The sequence below is a fragment of the Eschscholzia californica genome, unplaced genomic scaffold (genome assembly GCF_041429995.1).
Source record: "Eschscholzia californica isolate CP2 unplaced genomic scaffold, dmEscCali1.0.p SCAF_3, whole genome shotgun sequence".
NCBI classification, from domain to species: Eukaryota; Viridiplantae; Streptophyta; class Magnoliopsida; order Ranunculales; family Papaveraceae; genus Eschscholzia; species Eschscholzia californica.
The window spans coordinates 33,060,776-33,078,493 of NW_028238420.1; the positions used below are offsets into that span (position 1 = coordinate 33,060,776).

General features: G+C 36.7%; 1 protein-coding gene and 1 long non-coding RNA gene across 2 annotated transcripts in view; both read right to left on the bottom strand.

Annotated features, from left to right (window-relative positions):
- Window positions 1-17,718, bottom strand: part of LOC147549660 (uncharacterized) — a 54,711-nt gene that overhangs the window by 16,724 nt on the left and 20,269 nt on the right. The gene's annotated exons all lie outside the window — the stretch shown is intronic.
- Window positions 10,996-16,433, bottom strand: LOC147549663 (universal stress protein PHOS34-like). Its single transcript, XM_086667635.1, has 3 exons — window positions 15,359-16,433; window positions 12,260-12,309; window positions 10,996-11,232 (listed from the first exon to the last, which is right to left on the bottom strand). The coding sequence occupies exons 1-2, from the start codon at window positions 16,068-16,070 to the stop codon at window positions 12,302-12,304; spliced, it is 720 nt and encodes a 239-aa protein (XP_086523761.1). The 5' UTR covers window positions 16,071-16,433; the 3' UTR covers window positions 10,996-11,232; window positions 12,260-12,301.

A 17,718-nucleotide genomic window follows, 5' to 3' on the forward strand; every position in this document is an offset into this window, starting at 1 on the left:
TGGCCGAGAAGGTTTAGCATTTTTCGGGAAGTATTTAGCTTTGAGAAGTTGAGCCCATGGGGCGTCTGGGAATTTAAGAAGGCGCCAGAGAAGTTTGCTAAGGAAGGCTTCATTGTCAATAAGAGGATTTCGGAAGCCAAGACCTCCATACTTACGCGAGCGACATATAGCCGCCCAGTTGATTGTGTGAATAGATTTGTTTTTTCCCCACCAAAAGGAGCTTTGGAGGATCTCAATGCAATTTCTAATGCCCTTAGGAATGGCAAAGCATTGCATCTGGTATTGGGGAACAACCGTTGCAATAGTCGAGATGACTATGGAGCGGCCCGCTTGGGAGATGAGATTAGTTTGCCACTTGGAAAGTTTATTATGAATTTGGTCAATAAGAGATGAGAAAGCATGCTTCTTCTTCGCACCAATGAAAAGGTTAGTACCCAGGTATTTGTCAAGAGACGACGATTGATGGACTTTGAGGGATTTGATGATCATGCGTTTAAATTTAGGGTGGGTATTTTTGTTTATAATCTGTCCGGACTCATCACCGAATGACTTGAGGATATTAAGGAGGTTTGTGATATTGTCAAGGGAGTTCTGGCCGAAGATAATACAGTCGTCCGCAAAAAGAAGATGGTTGATAGTCACTATAGATCGGGGAATGGTGAACCCAATGAATTTGTGGGGGCTGTCAGGCGAGTCTAGAAACCTGCTCAGGCCTTCCATAGCCAGAGTGAAGAGGAAGGGGGAAAGCGGGTCTCCTTGCCTGATGCCTCTAGAAACGTTAAAAGATTAACCCGGGCGGTCGTTGATCAGCACCGTCATCGAAGAGGTGGAAATACATGTGTGGATAAGCCGGATCCAATGATTGTCATATCCCAGCTTAGACATAATGTTCTCGAGGTAGGACCATTCAACACGGTCAAATGCTTTAGACATATCAAGCTTCAGACCAAAAATGCTTTTGGAGCCGCGTTTAGTTCTGAAAGAATGGGATAACTCCTAGCTAATAATAATATTATCCGTGATTTGGCGACTAGGAACGTAGGTTGCTTGGAAAGGAGAAATGATATTAGACAGCGTGGCTTTGGGACGATTAGCGAGGATTTTGGTAATGATTTTGTAAGTGGTGTTAAGAAGGCTAATCGGTCTGTAGTTTGTTGTGGTTTGAGGTGACTTGGATTTCGGGATGAGGCAAATATGAGTGTGGTTGGTGGAAGGAGGAAGCTGGGAGGATTGGAAGAAGTTCACCACCATTTGGTTAATATCAGTTTTCACTGTCTCCCAATTGGTTTGATAGAAGAACGGAGGGAAGCCATCTGGGCCAGGTGCCGCATCTGGTTTTAGGAAAATGTAGCTCTTCGGATCTCTTCTTCAGTGGGATTGGTTATGAGAATGTGGTTTTGGGTTTCAGTAATCTGGACCTCGAAGAGATTTGGAATGGTGCTAGGGCCCGCGGGAATGGTGGAGGTGGAAATGCCACTAAGGTTATTGGAGAAAATTTCTATGATTTTATTTTAAGGAAAATGTTATTTTCCCAAGGAGGTTGACAATGGGTTTGACATAATGATGAGGTGATGTCTTTCATAAGTAAAATGTGGATGACCCAAATCTGAACCATTCAAATCGCACGACTCAGAGTAAAACAATTTTTTCATCCATTTTCTTACTTATGAAAGGTATCCACCTCTTCATTATGTCAAATCCCTTGTCAACCTCCTTGGGAAAGTAGCATCTGCTCAAGTACTATGTCTCGTTTCACCCATAACAACTTCTACACAATGGATCTACAATATGTTGATTTTGTGGCCTATCTACACAATGATTCGCGGTCTTCAGAAGTTCAAGTGGTGTGTTCGGTGACTCAGTTACTGGTACTGGTGTGGAAAAAGGAAGCAGATTTCACTTTTATTACTTGATATTATTGTTGTAATTTTCTTTTTGTCGACCTTTAGGGTCTTTAATTCTCGATCTTTAGGATCTTTTTTTCGACTTTTAGGGTTTTTTATCCTCGATCTTTAGGATCATTGTGTCTGTGTCTAGTCCAATTTCTTTCCCTTCATGAGACCCTTTGCATTTAAAGGTATGTAACTCTCATGAAGTTTTCAAAGGAGAGAAATAAGGATGAATTATCATCCATGTAACATTGTGATTTAATCACTTATGAATGGAAATTGTTTCCCTTGGGTTCAAAAAAAAAAAAATTTGGTGTTTTGGAAGTGGGCCAGATGTTGACCCAGCTATTTAACAAAATTAGGACTACACCCCTAAAATGAATATATGTATGGCATTAAGCCTCATTCTCGATTTTTCTTTTAAATATCAGTTAAGTGCTTAACGTGCCAACCACATACATGACCTATGACAAAAATACCCTTCATGGAATACTTAGGTTATTTAGACATTACCCCTCAACTATTTACTGATATTATAACTACACTTCCAAAACAAAAATATGTTTCTCATTCTCGGTTTTTTGGTCAAGTATCAAATAAGTAATTCGCGTGCGATTTCGTATTCCTCCTTTTGCTTTTAGGTTTTCAGAGGTAGTTTTTATAATGGAAACTTCATCCTAATCTGATAGCTTAGAAATCTATAATCTTAAATTGAATAATTTACATAAAGTGATTGGTGCGTAAACTCGAAGTTTCAGATTGATCTAAATAAGCTAGAAATATTAAAGAAAATAGGTTACCCGAAATTTGGGACGGCTTCAAACTGTCCGAATAGATATATTATATAGGCTATCCATGGAAAACATATAAAAAAAGCTTACCCCATTATCTAACATCAAAGTCTAGTTGATTAGAGAGATTAGAGAAGGTCTAAGATATATAACCGTTAGACACAAAGATTAGTCTTTAGTTAGTTTTATACTTGTTACATGTAATATAAAAAACTCATGCATGTTATTGGCACGTGATCCACTTTACTGATGTTTGACGAAAAAATCGAGAATGAGAGTCAACCAGAAACATATTTTCATTTTGGGGTATAGTCCTATAATTGTTAAATAACTGTGGGATAATGTCTAAATAAACCTACATATTTCGTGAAGGGTATGTTTGTCATGAGTCACACATGTGGTCGGCACGTGAACCACTTAACTGGTATTAACCGAAAAATAAAAAAATGGGAGTTAACGCCATACATATTTTCATTTTGATGGTGTAGTCCTAATATCGCTAAATAGTTGTGGGTCAATAAATAACCCCTTTTAAGTCATTAGAGTGTCTCTAATGGTTTACCCCAAAAATAACACTATAAATGAATCTTCACAAAACTCTTTGGTGTTATGACTTAATTATTTCCAAAAGAAAACTCTAAAAATCCCATCAAATCACTATTCACAGAGCAGTGGTTGAGAATTTGAGCGCCGGTGCGAAATTAAAATCTGGGCCTTTGGTACCGTAAAAGCAATTTAAAGCAAAAAATTAAACAAAATGCAAGTTAATTTATAGTAGATAGATGACAACCATAGATGAATTTAAATGTGTTTTGAAGGAAATAGTCGTAGAATTTCATTTTTATAAGACAGTCTAAGAATCCATAATCAGTTATGTGAGCAAAAAAGATCACTTTGTTCCATCTTAAATTATAAGTTTATAATTACAAATAACTTGATGAGATTTTAAAGTTTCATTGATGTTTGCATCTAAAATAGTTAAGAAAAAGTGTAATGGAGAAAAATTATGATTGATTTAACATAGTACTCTACCTCACAAAAGAAAGGTTGTGAAGAGCAAGGGAGACAAACTTTTTTTTGTTAAGATATAGCAACCCCTTTCTACAGAAGGGCATGTGAACACTTTTCTTATGAAGCCAAAGAGTCAATTTGTTTTGGATGCTCTGAATTTTGGTAGGCCTTGGATTTTGAGAGGTATGATCATGGTTCTTAAGGAGGTTGTTTTCCCTTTGAATGATGCCACTGATGATCTTTATTTTGAGCCAATGAGATGTACTTTATACAAAGTTCCTCAAGCCTTGCAGAACAAAGAAGACTTTGATTTCATTTTCAGTTGTATGGGCAAGATTATTAGCATAAAGCCTAGGAATTTTGGGAGAGTTAATAACAATACTGTGAGAGTACATTTCATGTATGATATTAGGTCTCCTTTATTGGCTGTGATCAATCCGATATTTTCAGATGGTGAACAAGAGATAAAGATAAGTTATCAAAAATTCCCTGGTGCAATTTGTCAGTTATGTAGGATTGTGGAACACCCTTTGAATAGCTGCCCTATTGTAGTCAACTTGTCTGATGAGGAGCTTGATTCTAACCCTGATCCAATGGATGAAGTAATGGGAGATGATATTCAGCTTAATCCAAAACCTCTTCAGCTCATTGTTCCCCCTCCTTCTCCTGCTAGTGGCATTATACCTCCTCATCAGCTTTTTCAGACCTCGGGTAAGAGAATCAGGAACATTTCTATGCCTATGTCTGAAGGTAATTCAAATCTCTCCCGAGATGATTCTTTGGAAGATGGGACCTTGCTCGATAATGTGGAAGCTAGGAGGTTGCTAGAAGAATCCTTGATGCTTAGTCATAGTCTGAATATCTTAACTAATGCAGGGGAAAAGGATGAAGCTACACTCTCAGAATCATCTTCTCAATAGTTCTTCTGGGTGTTTGTTAGTTTTTTGTTAGTCTGTGTTGTCTTGTTGGTGTGGGGGGGTGGTAGTATTTAGTTTGGCTTTTAATCTTGTTTAGTGGGTTTAGTCTCTTGTTTGTCTTAGTCTGCTCAGTATTTCTTGTGCTGCTGCCTTTAGTAGGACTTTTGGTTGGTACTTTTGGTGTTTTAAGGTTGGATTTCTAGTTACCTAGAATTGGTTTTTTGTTGCAGCAGAGATAGCAATCAGACTTAGGGGGGTTCTCTGTTTAGTTAGAGTGTTTGTGGTTTTCAGGTATCTACTGCTATGTATTAAGTATCTTGGTGTTTTTGTTATAATATATTATGGTTTGTTTAATATTAAGTATTTGTGTTCTTGTTTGATTTTCCCCTCTTTAGTTCTATTTTTAGCTTCCCTTTCTTTTTGTAGTTCTTGCTCTGTTATCTTTTATTTTCTTTTCTCTGTGAGGACCTCGTAGTGTTATTTGTCTTCTGGCTTAGTCTAGATTGGGAACCAGAGGTGTCAAGGGTGGTGTGATCCTGTAGGTTTGGTTTTGTTTAGTTGAGAGTGGCCTTTATTCTTGGGTATTTCGGTTTGACGAGAGAATTTAGTTGCAGTAGTAACTTTAGTCTTCTCTGTGGTTGTGGTAGTCTTGGGTTTGGTAGCCTCTGGTTTTCTCTGGTTGCCTTTAGTGGCTAGTGGGTTATTTGGGGTGTTATAGCCTCAGTGTGCCTTTAGATTTTAGTCGGGCTTTTCGAGGAAGGGGCTTTCTTTTCTCTGAGTGCCCTCAGCTTCTGCTTGTTTTTAGTGGCTGTACTTTCGTGGTTACTCTGCGTGCTGTTAGATCGGATAGTCTTGCTCCAGGCGGGTTGTTAGACTGTGGGTGCCTTCCTCCTCTGTCTAGGCCCATTTTGGAGTGTGCCTTTATGGACATATCTATCCTTGCTTGGAATGTGCGTGGTTGTGGAAACTTTGCCAACCGTAAACACCTTAGTATACTCATTAAGGAGAATAACCCTGATTTTGTTTTCCTCTCAGAAACTAAATGTATCAATATCAATATTGATAAAATCCTTAATTTCAATACCATTTATAAGAAACATATCATTGAGCCGATTAATAAAGCTGGGGGACGGGCTATGTTCTGGTCCCCTCATCTTGACATTGAGGTCTTATATTCGGACAATAATATGGTTCATATAAAAGGTACAAATGAGGAGACTAACAATGAGTTCTATATTACGAGTTTCTACGGATGTCTGTATCATAAGAACAAGATGAAGCCTTGGGAAACCTTGGCCACCAAAGCTTTCACCCCTAACCATCCGTGGCTTGTTATTGGTGATATGAACTGCACTTTTAACAATTCGGAGAAACAGGGAGGTAATATGATCTCTCCTTCGATTCTTTCTCAGAACAAGCAAACTATTAATGCGTTAGGCCTTCAAGATATTGGTTACATTGGCTATCCCTACACGTGGTCTAACAAGCAATTCAAGAGGAATCTTATCCAAGAGAGACTAGACAGAGCTCTTGCCAATTATAATTGGCTTACCAGATTTCCCCATGTGAGACTCACTCATCTGCCGACTCTCGGTTCTGATCACAACCCTATTCTTCTCATTACTAAACCTGCTTCTTCTTTGGGGCGTAAACCGTTTAAATTCATTCGTACGTGGATGGCGCACCCGGATTGTGCCAAATTCATCAAATCCAATTGGATCATCAGCCCTAATTCTATCCATTACAAGCTCAACTCTCTGGCTATCAAGCTCTCTAAATGGAACAAAGAAGTTTTTGGTCACATCGATAATAATATCAAAAACTTACTCTTCAGTTACAAACTATCTCGAATGCAGATAAGTTCAAAGATATTTTCAATAGCATTGAAACTCTTCTTTTGCGACAAGAGAGTTTGTGGAAAGAGAAATCTAGGATTTCTAATATTAATTTGGGGGATAGGAATACTCAGTTCTTCCATGCCAAAGCTACCACTCGTAATCGCAAAAATCAAATCCATGCTATTAAAACTCAAGATAATTTGTGGACCAATGACGAGGCAGAAATATCCCATATCTTTAATACTCACCTTCAATCTATTTCTACTTCGGCGGGTTCTACATGGTCGGATAATCTTGCTGAGTGTTTCACCACTCAAATTACGCTCAATCAGAATGATGATCTCATTAGGAATCCCAATGAAGAGGAGATAAAAAAGGCTACTTTTTCTCTGAAACCGGGGGCGGCCCCTGGGCCTGATGGCTACCCTCCTCTGTTCTACCAAGCCAACTGGGATACGGTTAAAGATGACATTATTCATATGGTGTCCCAATTCTTTAGCGAGGTTTATCTTCCGGACAAGGTCAATCACACTCATATCTGTCTCCTTCCTAAAACGAAAACTCCCCAATCCCCGGCAGACTATAGACCTATTAGTCTCCTCAATACCACTTATAAAATCATCACCAAAATTCTAGCCAACAGGCTAAAAACTATTCTTTCTGACTTGATTTCTCCTTTTCAAGCGGCTTATGTTCCGGGCAGGCAAATCACGGATAATGTTATCATCGGCCAAGAAATTATTCATTCCCATAAACATTGCAAAGGAGCTAAGAGTTACTTTGGTCTGAAATTAGACATGTCCAAAGCTTTTGATCGGATAGAATGGAGTTATTTAGAGAAGGTGATGCATCTGATGGGTTTTCATCGGAAGTGGATTGAGCTCATTCACACTTGTCTTTCTACTAGTTCTATGGCGGTTCTCATCAATGGCCGCCCTGGAATGACCTTTAATGTGAGCCGCGGTATTCGACAAGGAGATCCTCTTTCGACGTTCCTGTTTGCTATTGCTATAGAAGGTCTTAGCAGGCTTCTGGAGAAGACTAATGATAATCATACTTTCATAGGTGTTTCGGTGCCGAATTCGGAGCTCATTATCAATCATCTTCTGTTTGCCGATGATTGTCTCATTTTTGGTCAAAATTCTTTGGAGAACATCCACAATCTCAAACTCATTCTGAAGGAATTCAGTAATGCATCGGGACAAATGATCAACTACTCCAAATCAAATATTTTCTTTTCTAAAAATGCCCACCCCAAATTTAAACGGATGATCACTCGTGATCTCAAAGTTCATTATTCTTCGGCAGGAGACAAATATCTTGGTACCAATTTGTTCATTAATAGCAACAAGAAGTCAGCTTTCCAACCTCTCATTTCTCAGATTCGGAATAAACTCGCCAAATGGCAAACTCATCTTCTCTCACAGGCTGGTCGCTCTGTAGTCATTTCGACCATAGCAGCGGTCGTTCCCCGATACCAAATGCAATGCTTTGCCATTGCTAAAGGCATCTGCAATAGCATTGAGTCCATTCAAAGGACCTTCTGGTGGGGAAAATGCAAAACTTTTCATACGCTTAACTGGGCCACTATTTGCAAACCTCGCAAATTTGGCGGACTGGGTATTCGTCTTCCTCTTTTGGATAACCAGGCTTTTCTGAACAAGATCAACTGGCGTATTATCAAAAATCCTAATGCAGTTTGGGTTAAAATTCTTAAAGGAAAATATTTCCCAAATTCGTTTAAACCCACTCCTCCCAAACCTAACCATTCTTGGATCTGGAAATCCATCAACAAACAGGCTATTCACATGCGGAATCTGATCTTCTGGGAAATCAACAAAGGGGACAATATTGATATTTGGCAGGACTTCTGGATTCCGGATTACCCTCCGCCTATCACAAATCACAATGAGATTAATCTCAAATGGGTTTCACAACTAATATAACAATACTTGGAATACTAATATATTATATTGTTGTTTCAACACTGATATTTGTAATGCTATCCTGAGCATTAACATCCATAGTGACCAGGAAGATACTCCTAGATGGACGCTGACTAGATCAGGTAATTTTTCAATTAAATCTATGTATAATTCTCTGCGAATTAGATGTACTAACCTTATGCAGGATCAAACGGACTGGTTCTTTATATGGAATATGAATACGATTCCTAGAGTCAAATTATTTTTATGGAAATGTTGTACTAATGGTATACTAGTAAAGAAAAAAATAGGTAAATACATTGGTAACCAATTCTCTTGTATTAACTGTAATGAAAACGAAACTTTAGACCATGTTATGCTTCATTGCACTTTCGCTAAAGCGATTTGGTTTAATTATCAGGTAAGAACAGACCATATTGTATCTACTATCCAATGGATACACCATTGGAAAAAACTAGATGAGGAAATTGGTCTTCTATATGCCAAAATTCTATGGTTCAAATGGAAAGCAAGATGTGACAACAGCTTCTCCAAAACGAAACAAAATCCTAGACAGATCATTGATAGGATAAATGCCAATACCATCACGCCTATTAAGATCGAATCCTTTATACCTAAAGTTTGCAGGGAAAAAACCAAACAGGAAAAATGGAGACCTCCATCGACACCATATCTTAAACTTAATGTTGATGCTTCTTTCTCCAAAAGCTCAGAACCAGCAGGGATTGGGTGTATCATCAGAGACGAAACAGGCACTTTTGTTATTGCAGCGGCTGACTCTCTACGAGGTCAGAATGCGGAAGAATGTGAAAGCATTGCCATACTTTATAGCATCAAATGGGCTATAGATTTGAACATTAACTACGTTCATATTGAAAGTGATAACCAAACGCTCATCCACTTTATCAACGGACAAAATGTTAGTCTCCACTGGCAATCTACAAAGATCATGAAACAAGCTCAAGAGCTCAGGGATAGATTTGATGGTATTATCTTTACGTTTATCAACCGGGAAGGCAATACTCAGGCGGACTCAATAGCTAAATGGGGTAGGAGGAATGATAGTAGGAAAATATGGAATGTATTACCTTCTTTTGTTAAAGCTATATGCTAGAACTTTGTATGGATATTTTAGTTATGCTATGTTTTCTTCATAAAAAAAAAATGAGCTCATCAAGCTAACTTATTTGCCTAGTTACGTTTCCTTGTATATAAGCAAACGATATCTTATGAAAACTTAAGCTATAAAGTGTAAAAAAAGAGATAAATCTCGTAGGGAAATTAAGAAACTTCAGAAAATCGAGGTTAATGGGCACTAAAGATTGAGAGGGTGTTTGATTTTTTAACACTTGTAACTGCTAATCACTTAGTAAGTGATATCACTTGTAAGTGCTGTAGCGTTTGTTTTCCATCACTTCTAAGTGCTTGATTTTTGTTTTTATATTAATTCTAAATGTATAAAAATGAGAAATTGTCTATTTTGACCTTAAAGTATTTACATATTAGTATTTCATACTAATTCATTGTGCTCGCGAGTTTAGATACAAGAGAATTACGGTTTATGAATACTTTGCGTTGAAAATATTAACCTCAAATAATTAAAAAGTATGAAGGAGAAAGAACTTACGTTGTATCATGGAGTTTGGGTGGTTCCGTGACTAATGAAGGAAGAGATGAGAAAAATATTTAAGAGAAAAGCTTAGGTGAAGGATGAGGGAGAAGGAAAAGTGTCATCGCTAAAGTCATAAAAAGATTATTTTTACTTATCAATTGTTTAAGATTTTCTTTTGGGTTATAATCATATTGGTAATTATTATATTCAGAGAAGGATAAAAATGTTTTTTTTAGCACTTAGAAAGTAAGTGCAAAAAAATAAACTCCAAGTTAGAGCTTATTTTTTTGCAATTACTTTGACCCCACTTACAAGTGATATTCACTTATGTGAAAAAACAAACGGCCTAAAATTGCCGGCCCACACTTATTAAGTGAAAATTACTTAATAAGTGCAAAAATCAAACATTGAGGGTTAATTATTTTGTGCTAGTCAACCTCATCAGTATTGTTCTAATCTTCCTTTATGCTTTGTCATACGAGGGAAATGAGGATTAATGTGCAGTAAGGATCTAGTGAGGGGAAGATGATGGGTTCTAGATTGAGGGTTGAATTGGAAAAACTCTTAAATGCATTTGTCAAGTGGTGGTCCTTAAGCATTGAGGGTTAATTATTTTGTGCTAGTTAGCCTCATTAATTTTGTCCTAATCTCTGTTTTGTTATATAAATTTCTTGCATAACACTTCCTAGCCATCCCCCGATCATAAAACCCACTACACTAACCCATTTCTAACCCTTAAATTTAATAAAGAAGCCTGAGAAGCTAATATTTCTGGAAAAGCTGGAGTCCTTGGAGTTGGGATTGCAAAATAGAGGCTGAAAACTAGAACTCCAAGAACCCAAATTATACATTTTGTCCAAAAACCAATTTTCTGACTTTTTGTCTTTTTAAGTACCAACTCCAGTGGCTTTGGTCTACTCTCTTTTTCTTGTTGCAAAGTTTGGTCTACTCAAAGTATTAGTTCTGTAAATATCCAACCAAAAAACAAGCATTTCGCAAAAGTGCAGGTAAAATCATTTCAAAAGAACCTACAATCTTCCCATGTCAACCATTCAAACACAAACACCATATCTTATCCCCATTGTTTCTCACAAGTACAGACAACACAAAAAGCGAGAGAGAAAACACTGCAACCTTTAAATTTACATGGCATGAGTCCACACCGAGCACGAAATCTCCTCAGCAAAACACCTTTCCTATCTTTTAACTTAAACATGTCATTTCCTTTCTGCAATAGAAGAACGTGCATGAATATGATATTAGAAACATTCTATTTCTTTCCCTTTCTCTCTATGAGCAAATCTTAAAACATGATGTAATTGGAGCACTTGACATGTAACTTTAAAAACAATGCAATAAGAGAAACGGATTTTCGACAGCACATGTTAAGTCATAAATTCTTTTAGTTTTAACAAGTAACTAATTGTTCAACTCGCCTAACTGATTGTCCCGATTTTTCCCGACTATTAAGTTCAAAAATATTATGACTTCACGTGATCAAAATATGATCTATGCAGAATTCATCAAATATGATCCATAGCATGTGACATGTTTCTACATATCAATTATATCATGTGCCATTTTCAAATAAAATCGCCTTCATCAACTCAATATGGTTGGTGTTGAGACTTCAGTTACGTCCAAAGGTATTAAAACCTAGGAAGGCTCTTTCTCAAGTGGTGGTCTATGATTTCTTGCATCTTCTCTAGGCCTTTGTTTGGGTTTCATGCCATGATTGGTCAGGTAGAGAGGCATGGAGTGGTCTAACACAGGCTACTAGAAAAAACCTCGTACCTTGTCAAGTTTCACATGGTTGGTTGGTGCCCACTGCCTAGTAAGGGACAATAGGCCGATTTTATATCAAAGACACCCCTACTAGAAGTCTTGAACACTTCTATTCTTCACCTATGAAATGATTTTTTTTGTTGAAATCTATCAAATGATCCTTGAAGACAAAGTTACTAATAATATGCAGGGCAAGTATTATGTAGAGCCCTCGTGTTGCATCCCTTTTTAAAAGAGGCACACTGACACTACAATACAAAAAAAAAAGTATTATGTAGATAGAGCAACGTTGCATTACTTCTTTATTTCCACATTTGATAATATTTGGTTAACGACGAGGACTACACTAGCCAGGACTTGCTGATTTAGAATGTAAATTTGCATTCGAACAACATACTGAACCAGAATAGCTTTTTAAAAGAAAGATCTTGTTTGAGAAAAACTAAACCAGAAAGAGAGTTAAACATTACCTGTATTAAAGTGGACCACACCATGATCCCATTCATCTCCTTTTATGCATCTGCCAGAAAAAAAAAAACATAAACAAAATTAAATGCTAAGGAAACAACTAAGAATCGAACTGTCACATGCTAAAACTTTCAAACTAGAGCATCAATTAAGCACCAATATACCATCTTATACTTGAATTAATGGATAGAGTCCACCGGAAAATTAATAACTTTTGTTAGTTGACAAAATAAGGAAATATCATATGTTAAATTCGGCGTTTCTAACTTCGTAAGTAATGGACTGTATAAGGCGTCACGAGGAAAAGTGAAAACTTGCCGGCAGATTGATCACAAACTTCAGGTATTAATATTGTAGCAGTCGAATCCTGTAGCAGATAACTAGACAAACTCCATTCTAAAGTCTAAACTGCCTCTTGGACTGAAAAGCTTGAATCTCCGTCAACTATGGTTAGAATGGGAAGCTCGGGCACACGGGCAGGGGCGGCCCTGACTTTTCGGTGGCTCGAAGCGAGGTCTGAAAATGTGGCCCTTTCTACCAAATTGTAAAACGTATAAATGTATTTACATGAAAACGATAAGTACGGCAAAATATTTTCATCATATTTATATAACAAAATAATTTTTTTGATAATTACAATCATTGAAATTTTGTTCTTCTTAAATTTTTCGATACAAAGTCACTAATAATCGTCGAATAATCAAGACTGTTAGCTACATCCTTCTCAATAGGTATTATAGCTAACCCGTTTAACCTTTCTTCTGACATAGTAGATCGAATATAAGACTTAATGAACTTCAACTTAGAAAAACTTCTTTCTACAGAGGCAACAATAACTGGTATCGTTTACATAATTCTATAAGAAACTCATGTGTTCGGTTAACAACCTTTCATATCTTTCAAAAGAATATAGTAATTCAGTTGGTCTTTTGATCTCATTTGGTAAAAGACGCTTCAACATTTTCAGTTCAGAAAATAAGTCTAGTCCGTCTATTTCATATGACTCATTATGCTTGAAAAAGGTTTCAAGGCGAATACATGAATATCTCAAATCACCATCATCTTGGGAGTTTAACTTTTTTAACAACAGAAAACTAAATATTTCTTTGTATTTCTAGTTTGCTCGAATATGCTCTTAAATGAAGAAAGAGTCTGATCTAATATGTATATGTAATAATTAACTCTAAATGCTTCTTCAAGTGACATTGATGGATCTTCACATGCATTCTCGTCAAATTGTTTCTTTCTTTGAATAATACGTTTTCCCCAAAATGTTGTTTCAACTCCCATTTTAATGGCAATCTCTTTAGCTTCAACCATGCCTTCTTCAAATCTCACTTCTCTATAATCTTCAAGATAATGAATGAGTCCATTCAATTTCTCAAATGCAACATCAATAACCATATCTTCAACTTGAAGTGTTTTGCAAACAGAGTTTACCGCAATATATTATTCCAAATAACCATGCTCAAAAGGAATTCAAAATTTTCAAAATCTTGTTTTAATATATTTTTGGCATCATAAACTGTTTTTGAATCATCACTTATCTCCGTCAATTCTTCTAAAGCTTCTCGTAATTGTGGAGCTTGAAACCTAATGTCTTGGTGGCCCTTTTTACTTAACATTTTTTAAATAGGTTAAGCTTCTCGTAATCATAACTTGTCTCCACCAGTTTTTGAATCAACACTTTCTACTCTACTTTCGCATAAATCTAACAAACTGTTGGGCCCACCATCTATTTAAAGATCATCAAATTTGGTGGCCCTTTGTACTTAACATTTTTTTAAATGAGGCCCTTATAATTTTGTTAGAGAGTTGGACTTCTTATATATTTCTTACAGATCTTAATGTCTCGGTGGCCCCTAAAAGTCGGTGACCCGAAGCGACGCTTTGTTCGCTTTGCCCCAGGGCCACCCCTGCACACGGGTATCTAACACTCGGGTTTAGGGAGAAGGCATCTGGCAGGACCCAATACTCAAACAAGAGACTTCATAAATAAATGACCACAAATGAACCGAGAAGCACCAAAATTCCATTATCAGCACACAACCACGATATAACATATACCCTGGGAGAGAGCACGTACAGTTGAAATATAATTCCCCTATACCAGGAAAGTTTTCAATTTGAGTCATCATTCAACATTTTTAGTGGAAGAACGGGAAAGATGGTCCACGATGGACACAAAAAGGTAGGTTGTATTGATGCTAGTAGTAAAAAATGTACTTTTGGTTCTATTTCGCTCTTCTATTATTTGGATTCTCTAGCCTCCTCAAAGTAGAAATGGTTTCTGAGGCGGGGAAAAAGGTTGCTTTAAGCATTGTATTTATTGAAGAAGAATTTTCAATATAAACTTCATCGAGGAAGCTCACACAATCTAGACGGGACTCAGACGAAAAGGACATCAGAAAAAAGAATTAACCATGTATTGACTGATAGAAGGTAAAATGTTCAATTACGTGCCAACAACCTGAAAGCTAAAGTAACATGTATCTCCTAGTGCTCACAAGGCAACATAGATACATGTAAATGAAAATAAAAGAAATGGAAAGAAGAATCTATAAATGCCAAAGATAAATAACATTAGAAAGGGCCACCATTGGTAGGAAACATTAAATTTACCTATTAGAGATTATATAGATTAGTGAATATTGAAGAGCCAAACTGATTCGTTCTTTAAACATTATCTGGACAATTACGCATATGGAAACAGTGGTGTTTTTGCAAAAGAGCATTTAAATGTAACTGAATACGACAACGGAAATTTGGGATAAAATTTAAAGAAAATTCACACCAGATGAAGAAATACGGGATCCGCACATCCATATTATCATTCTGATTCGTAAGTGGCACATCATTTACCACCGAAGAACAAACAACTAAATTATAAAGTTGGCAGATGCAAAATAAGTAATATCAATCCAAAAGTAAAAAAATCTACACAAACATAAACCCTAATAGGACATTGTAAAGGGAATAATCGTCTAATCATGTGTAAATAGCTAACCCTAATTGCAGAAACAAACTAAATACATCAGGAATAACAAAACTTAGTAATAATGCAAAAGAAGAACAAAGAGCGAGTAAGAATCAAATTATACCTTTATTTTCAAGGGAGGCATCATGATCCTCCTTTGGAAATGGATGAAGCTCAAGCTCAACTTCCTTTTCCTTCACAACCTCATCAGATTTTCCTTCATCATCATCGTCATCATCACCACCATCTTCTTTATCTTCAGGAAACCTAACAACAACAACAGGACAAACACAATGATGAACACAGTAATCACTAACACTTCCAAGTCTTGCTTTACTATTCCTCTTTGATGCACCAAACCCTCGACTTCCCATAATAACAGCACTAAATCCAAGCCTTTCAACTTCCAAACAAAGTCTTTCTTTCATATCATGATCTTTAACAATATGGATCTTGAAAGGAATTTGACCATCAACTAATGGTTGAGCAAGATCAGTAGCTTTAGTTGTAGTAAAAGTATCAAAATCATCTTCAAGTTTTTGTTGAGATTCTTCATCTGTTTCAACAGATAAATCAACAGAACCCCAATCAGCACCATATAAAACACTAGTTGGTCGAACATGAAGAAGAATCACAGCATCACCAGGACGAAGATAGTTTTGTACAGCCCATTTGACGGCATAAGCACTTTCATCACTGAGATCAACAGCGATCGCGATCTTACGTTGAGCTCCGGCTGTTGGTGTATTAGTTGCTGAGAGAAAACGAGGTGAAGATGGTTGAATTGTGTGAGGAGAAGTACGATTTGATTCCGATTGAGCTTGTTGAGGAAGCATCGTCAAAACCCTTTTTCTTCTTTCTCTATAAAATGACCCAAAAATCTTCAAAATAAGAAACCCTAAATTCTTTCTTTGAATTTTTCTCTGGTTTCGATTGATTTTGCGGGAATTTGAGAAATCTGGTCTTTTATAAATGAGGGGAATTTGTTGTTTAGCAGTCAGTGAGAGGAAGAAAGAAAGAGGAAAATGCTGGGGGTATTGATGGAGAGAGAGAGAGGTTTTGGGAATATTCGGACGGGGGGTTTATGATAAATGACTAAAATACCCTTAATATTTTTAATATTTTCTTGCTTGAGGTAGAAGGTAGTGTGCAGGCAGGTGGTGGGTTGAACGTGTGAGCAGTTGAGACTTGATAATGGCAAATTTTGGGGAAGGGATAAGTATGACTTTTTAAGGGAAAGAAATCTATAGGCGCCGATCATTATTACTTTAGGCGCCCTCCTTACTAATAGGCGGTGAAATACAAATCTTCAATTTTTTATATCACCCAAATTTTTTTTTTTAAAACGGATTTAGTGTTGTGATGCTCTAAAAGTTTTTTGGAAACGATAAAGTAGTATTTCATTCAATAATATCATTTTACGGAGGCAATGATTGTTGTGATATTATCCTTATGCCGTATATGATGGTCATTTCCCAAGAGCTAATGCTGCCAATTCACGAGCGACTGTGTTATAGTTGCGATGTTAATAACAGAACTACAGAAGAGAATTGGGTCGAATGATGTCACCAAACTGTGGATGTTGATGTAGATTAGAGATTGGGAATCACTTTACACCATAATCTTCGAGTAGCCCTTTCGTTGAGAGAACTCGAGCCCAAGAAAGACTGCCAATGTTTCAGCCTCTTCTCATAGCCTTTCATTCTCCTCCCATAAAAGTGTAGTTACAATCTCGTGCCACCACTGGAAAACTTGCACCTTGAGCTGAAAATGCTTCATCAACATTTAGCTTGCCAAATGCGAGCTGATAGCAACGACTACTCTTTCTATGTTAAAAGTTGTCGAATAAAACAAAATTTGATTTGTGCTTTATAGAAATGTCAAAGAATGATATTGAATTGACTAAATGAATCGAATAGATCCAAAATGGTTAACAAGGAACGTAGTTGATTAAGTATAGGTTTACAAGAGTCTGACCTCGTCCGGGTAATTCCAATCTTATGGAAAAGGTTGTTGATGAGATACGGACACTAAGAGAATAAATGTTGAAATGTGTCTGCTAAATGGTTGCAACCAATATTGCAATCCATCATAAGTAATTTCCAGATAAAGCATTTGATTTTCGGTGAAGGATCTTACTGTTATACAAAAAAATCATGTAAAAATTTGATCTAGATGTATGTTGATTAATTCCTGATAAAACGACATCGTTGAGACAATTTTCTAAATTTTTTATCAAACAAAACAATCAGGAAAGGGGGATCGTGAGAGTCCTACCCGGAGAGTAGAAGCTGCAATTCTAGTGAGAAAAGCTGCAAAATCTATATAATCTCTTTTTAGAAAAATTCTTACTTTTGTCAATAGATATGACTTCACGCTAAAGAACGCGTATAATTACAGATACAAACTGGATTGACATGACGGATTTGTATCCATTGAATTTTCATATCATTTCAATTTCTATGTGTATCAAAAAATGACAAA

Bases quoted from the DNA above. Each gene is read 5' to 3' on its own strand.
- LOC147549663 (XM_086667635.1), bottom strand. From the start codon at position 16,070: ATGCTTCCTCAACAAGCTCAATCGGAATCAAATCGTACTTCTCCTCAC.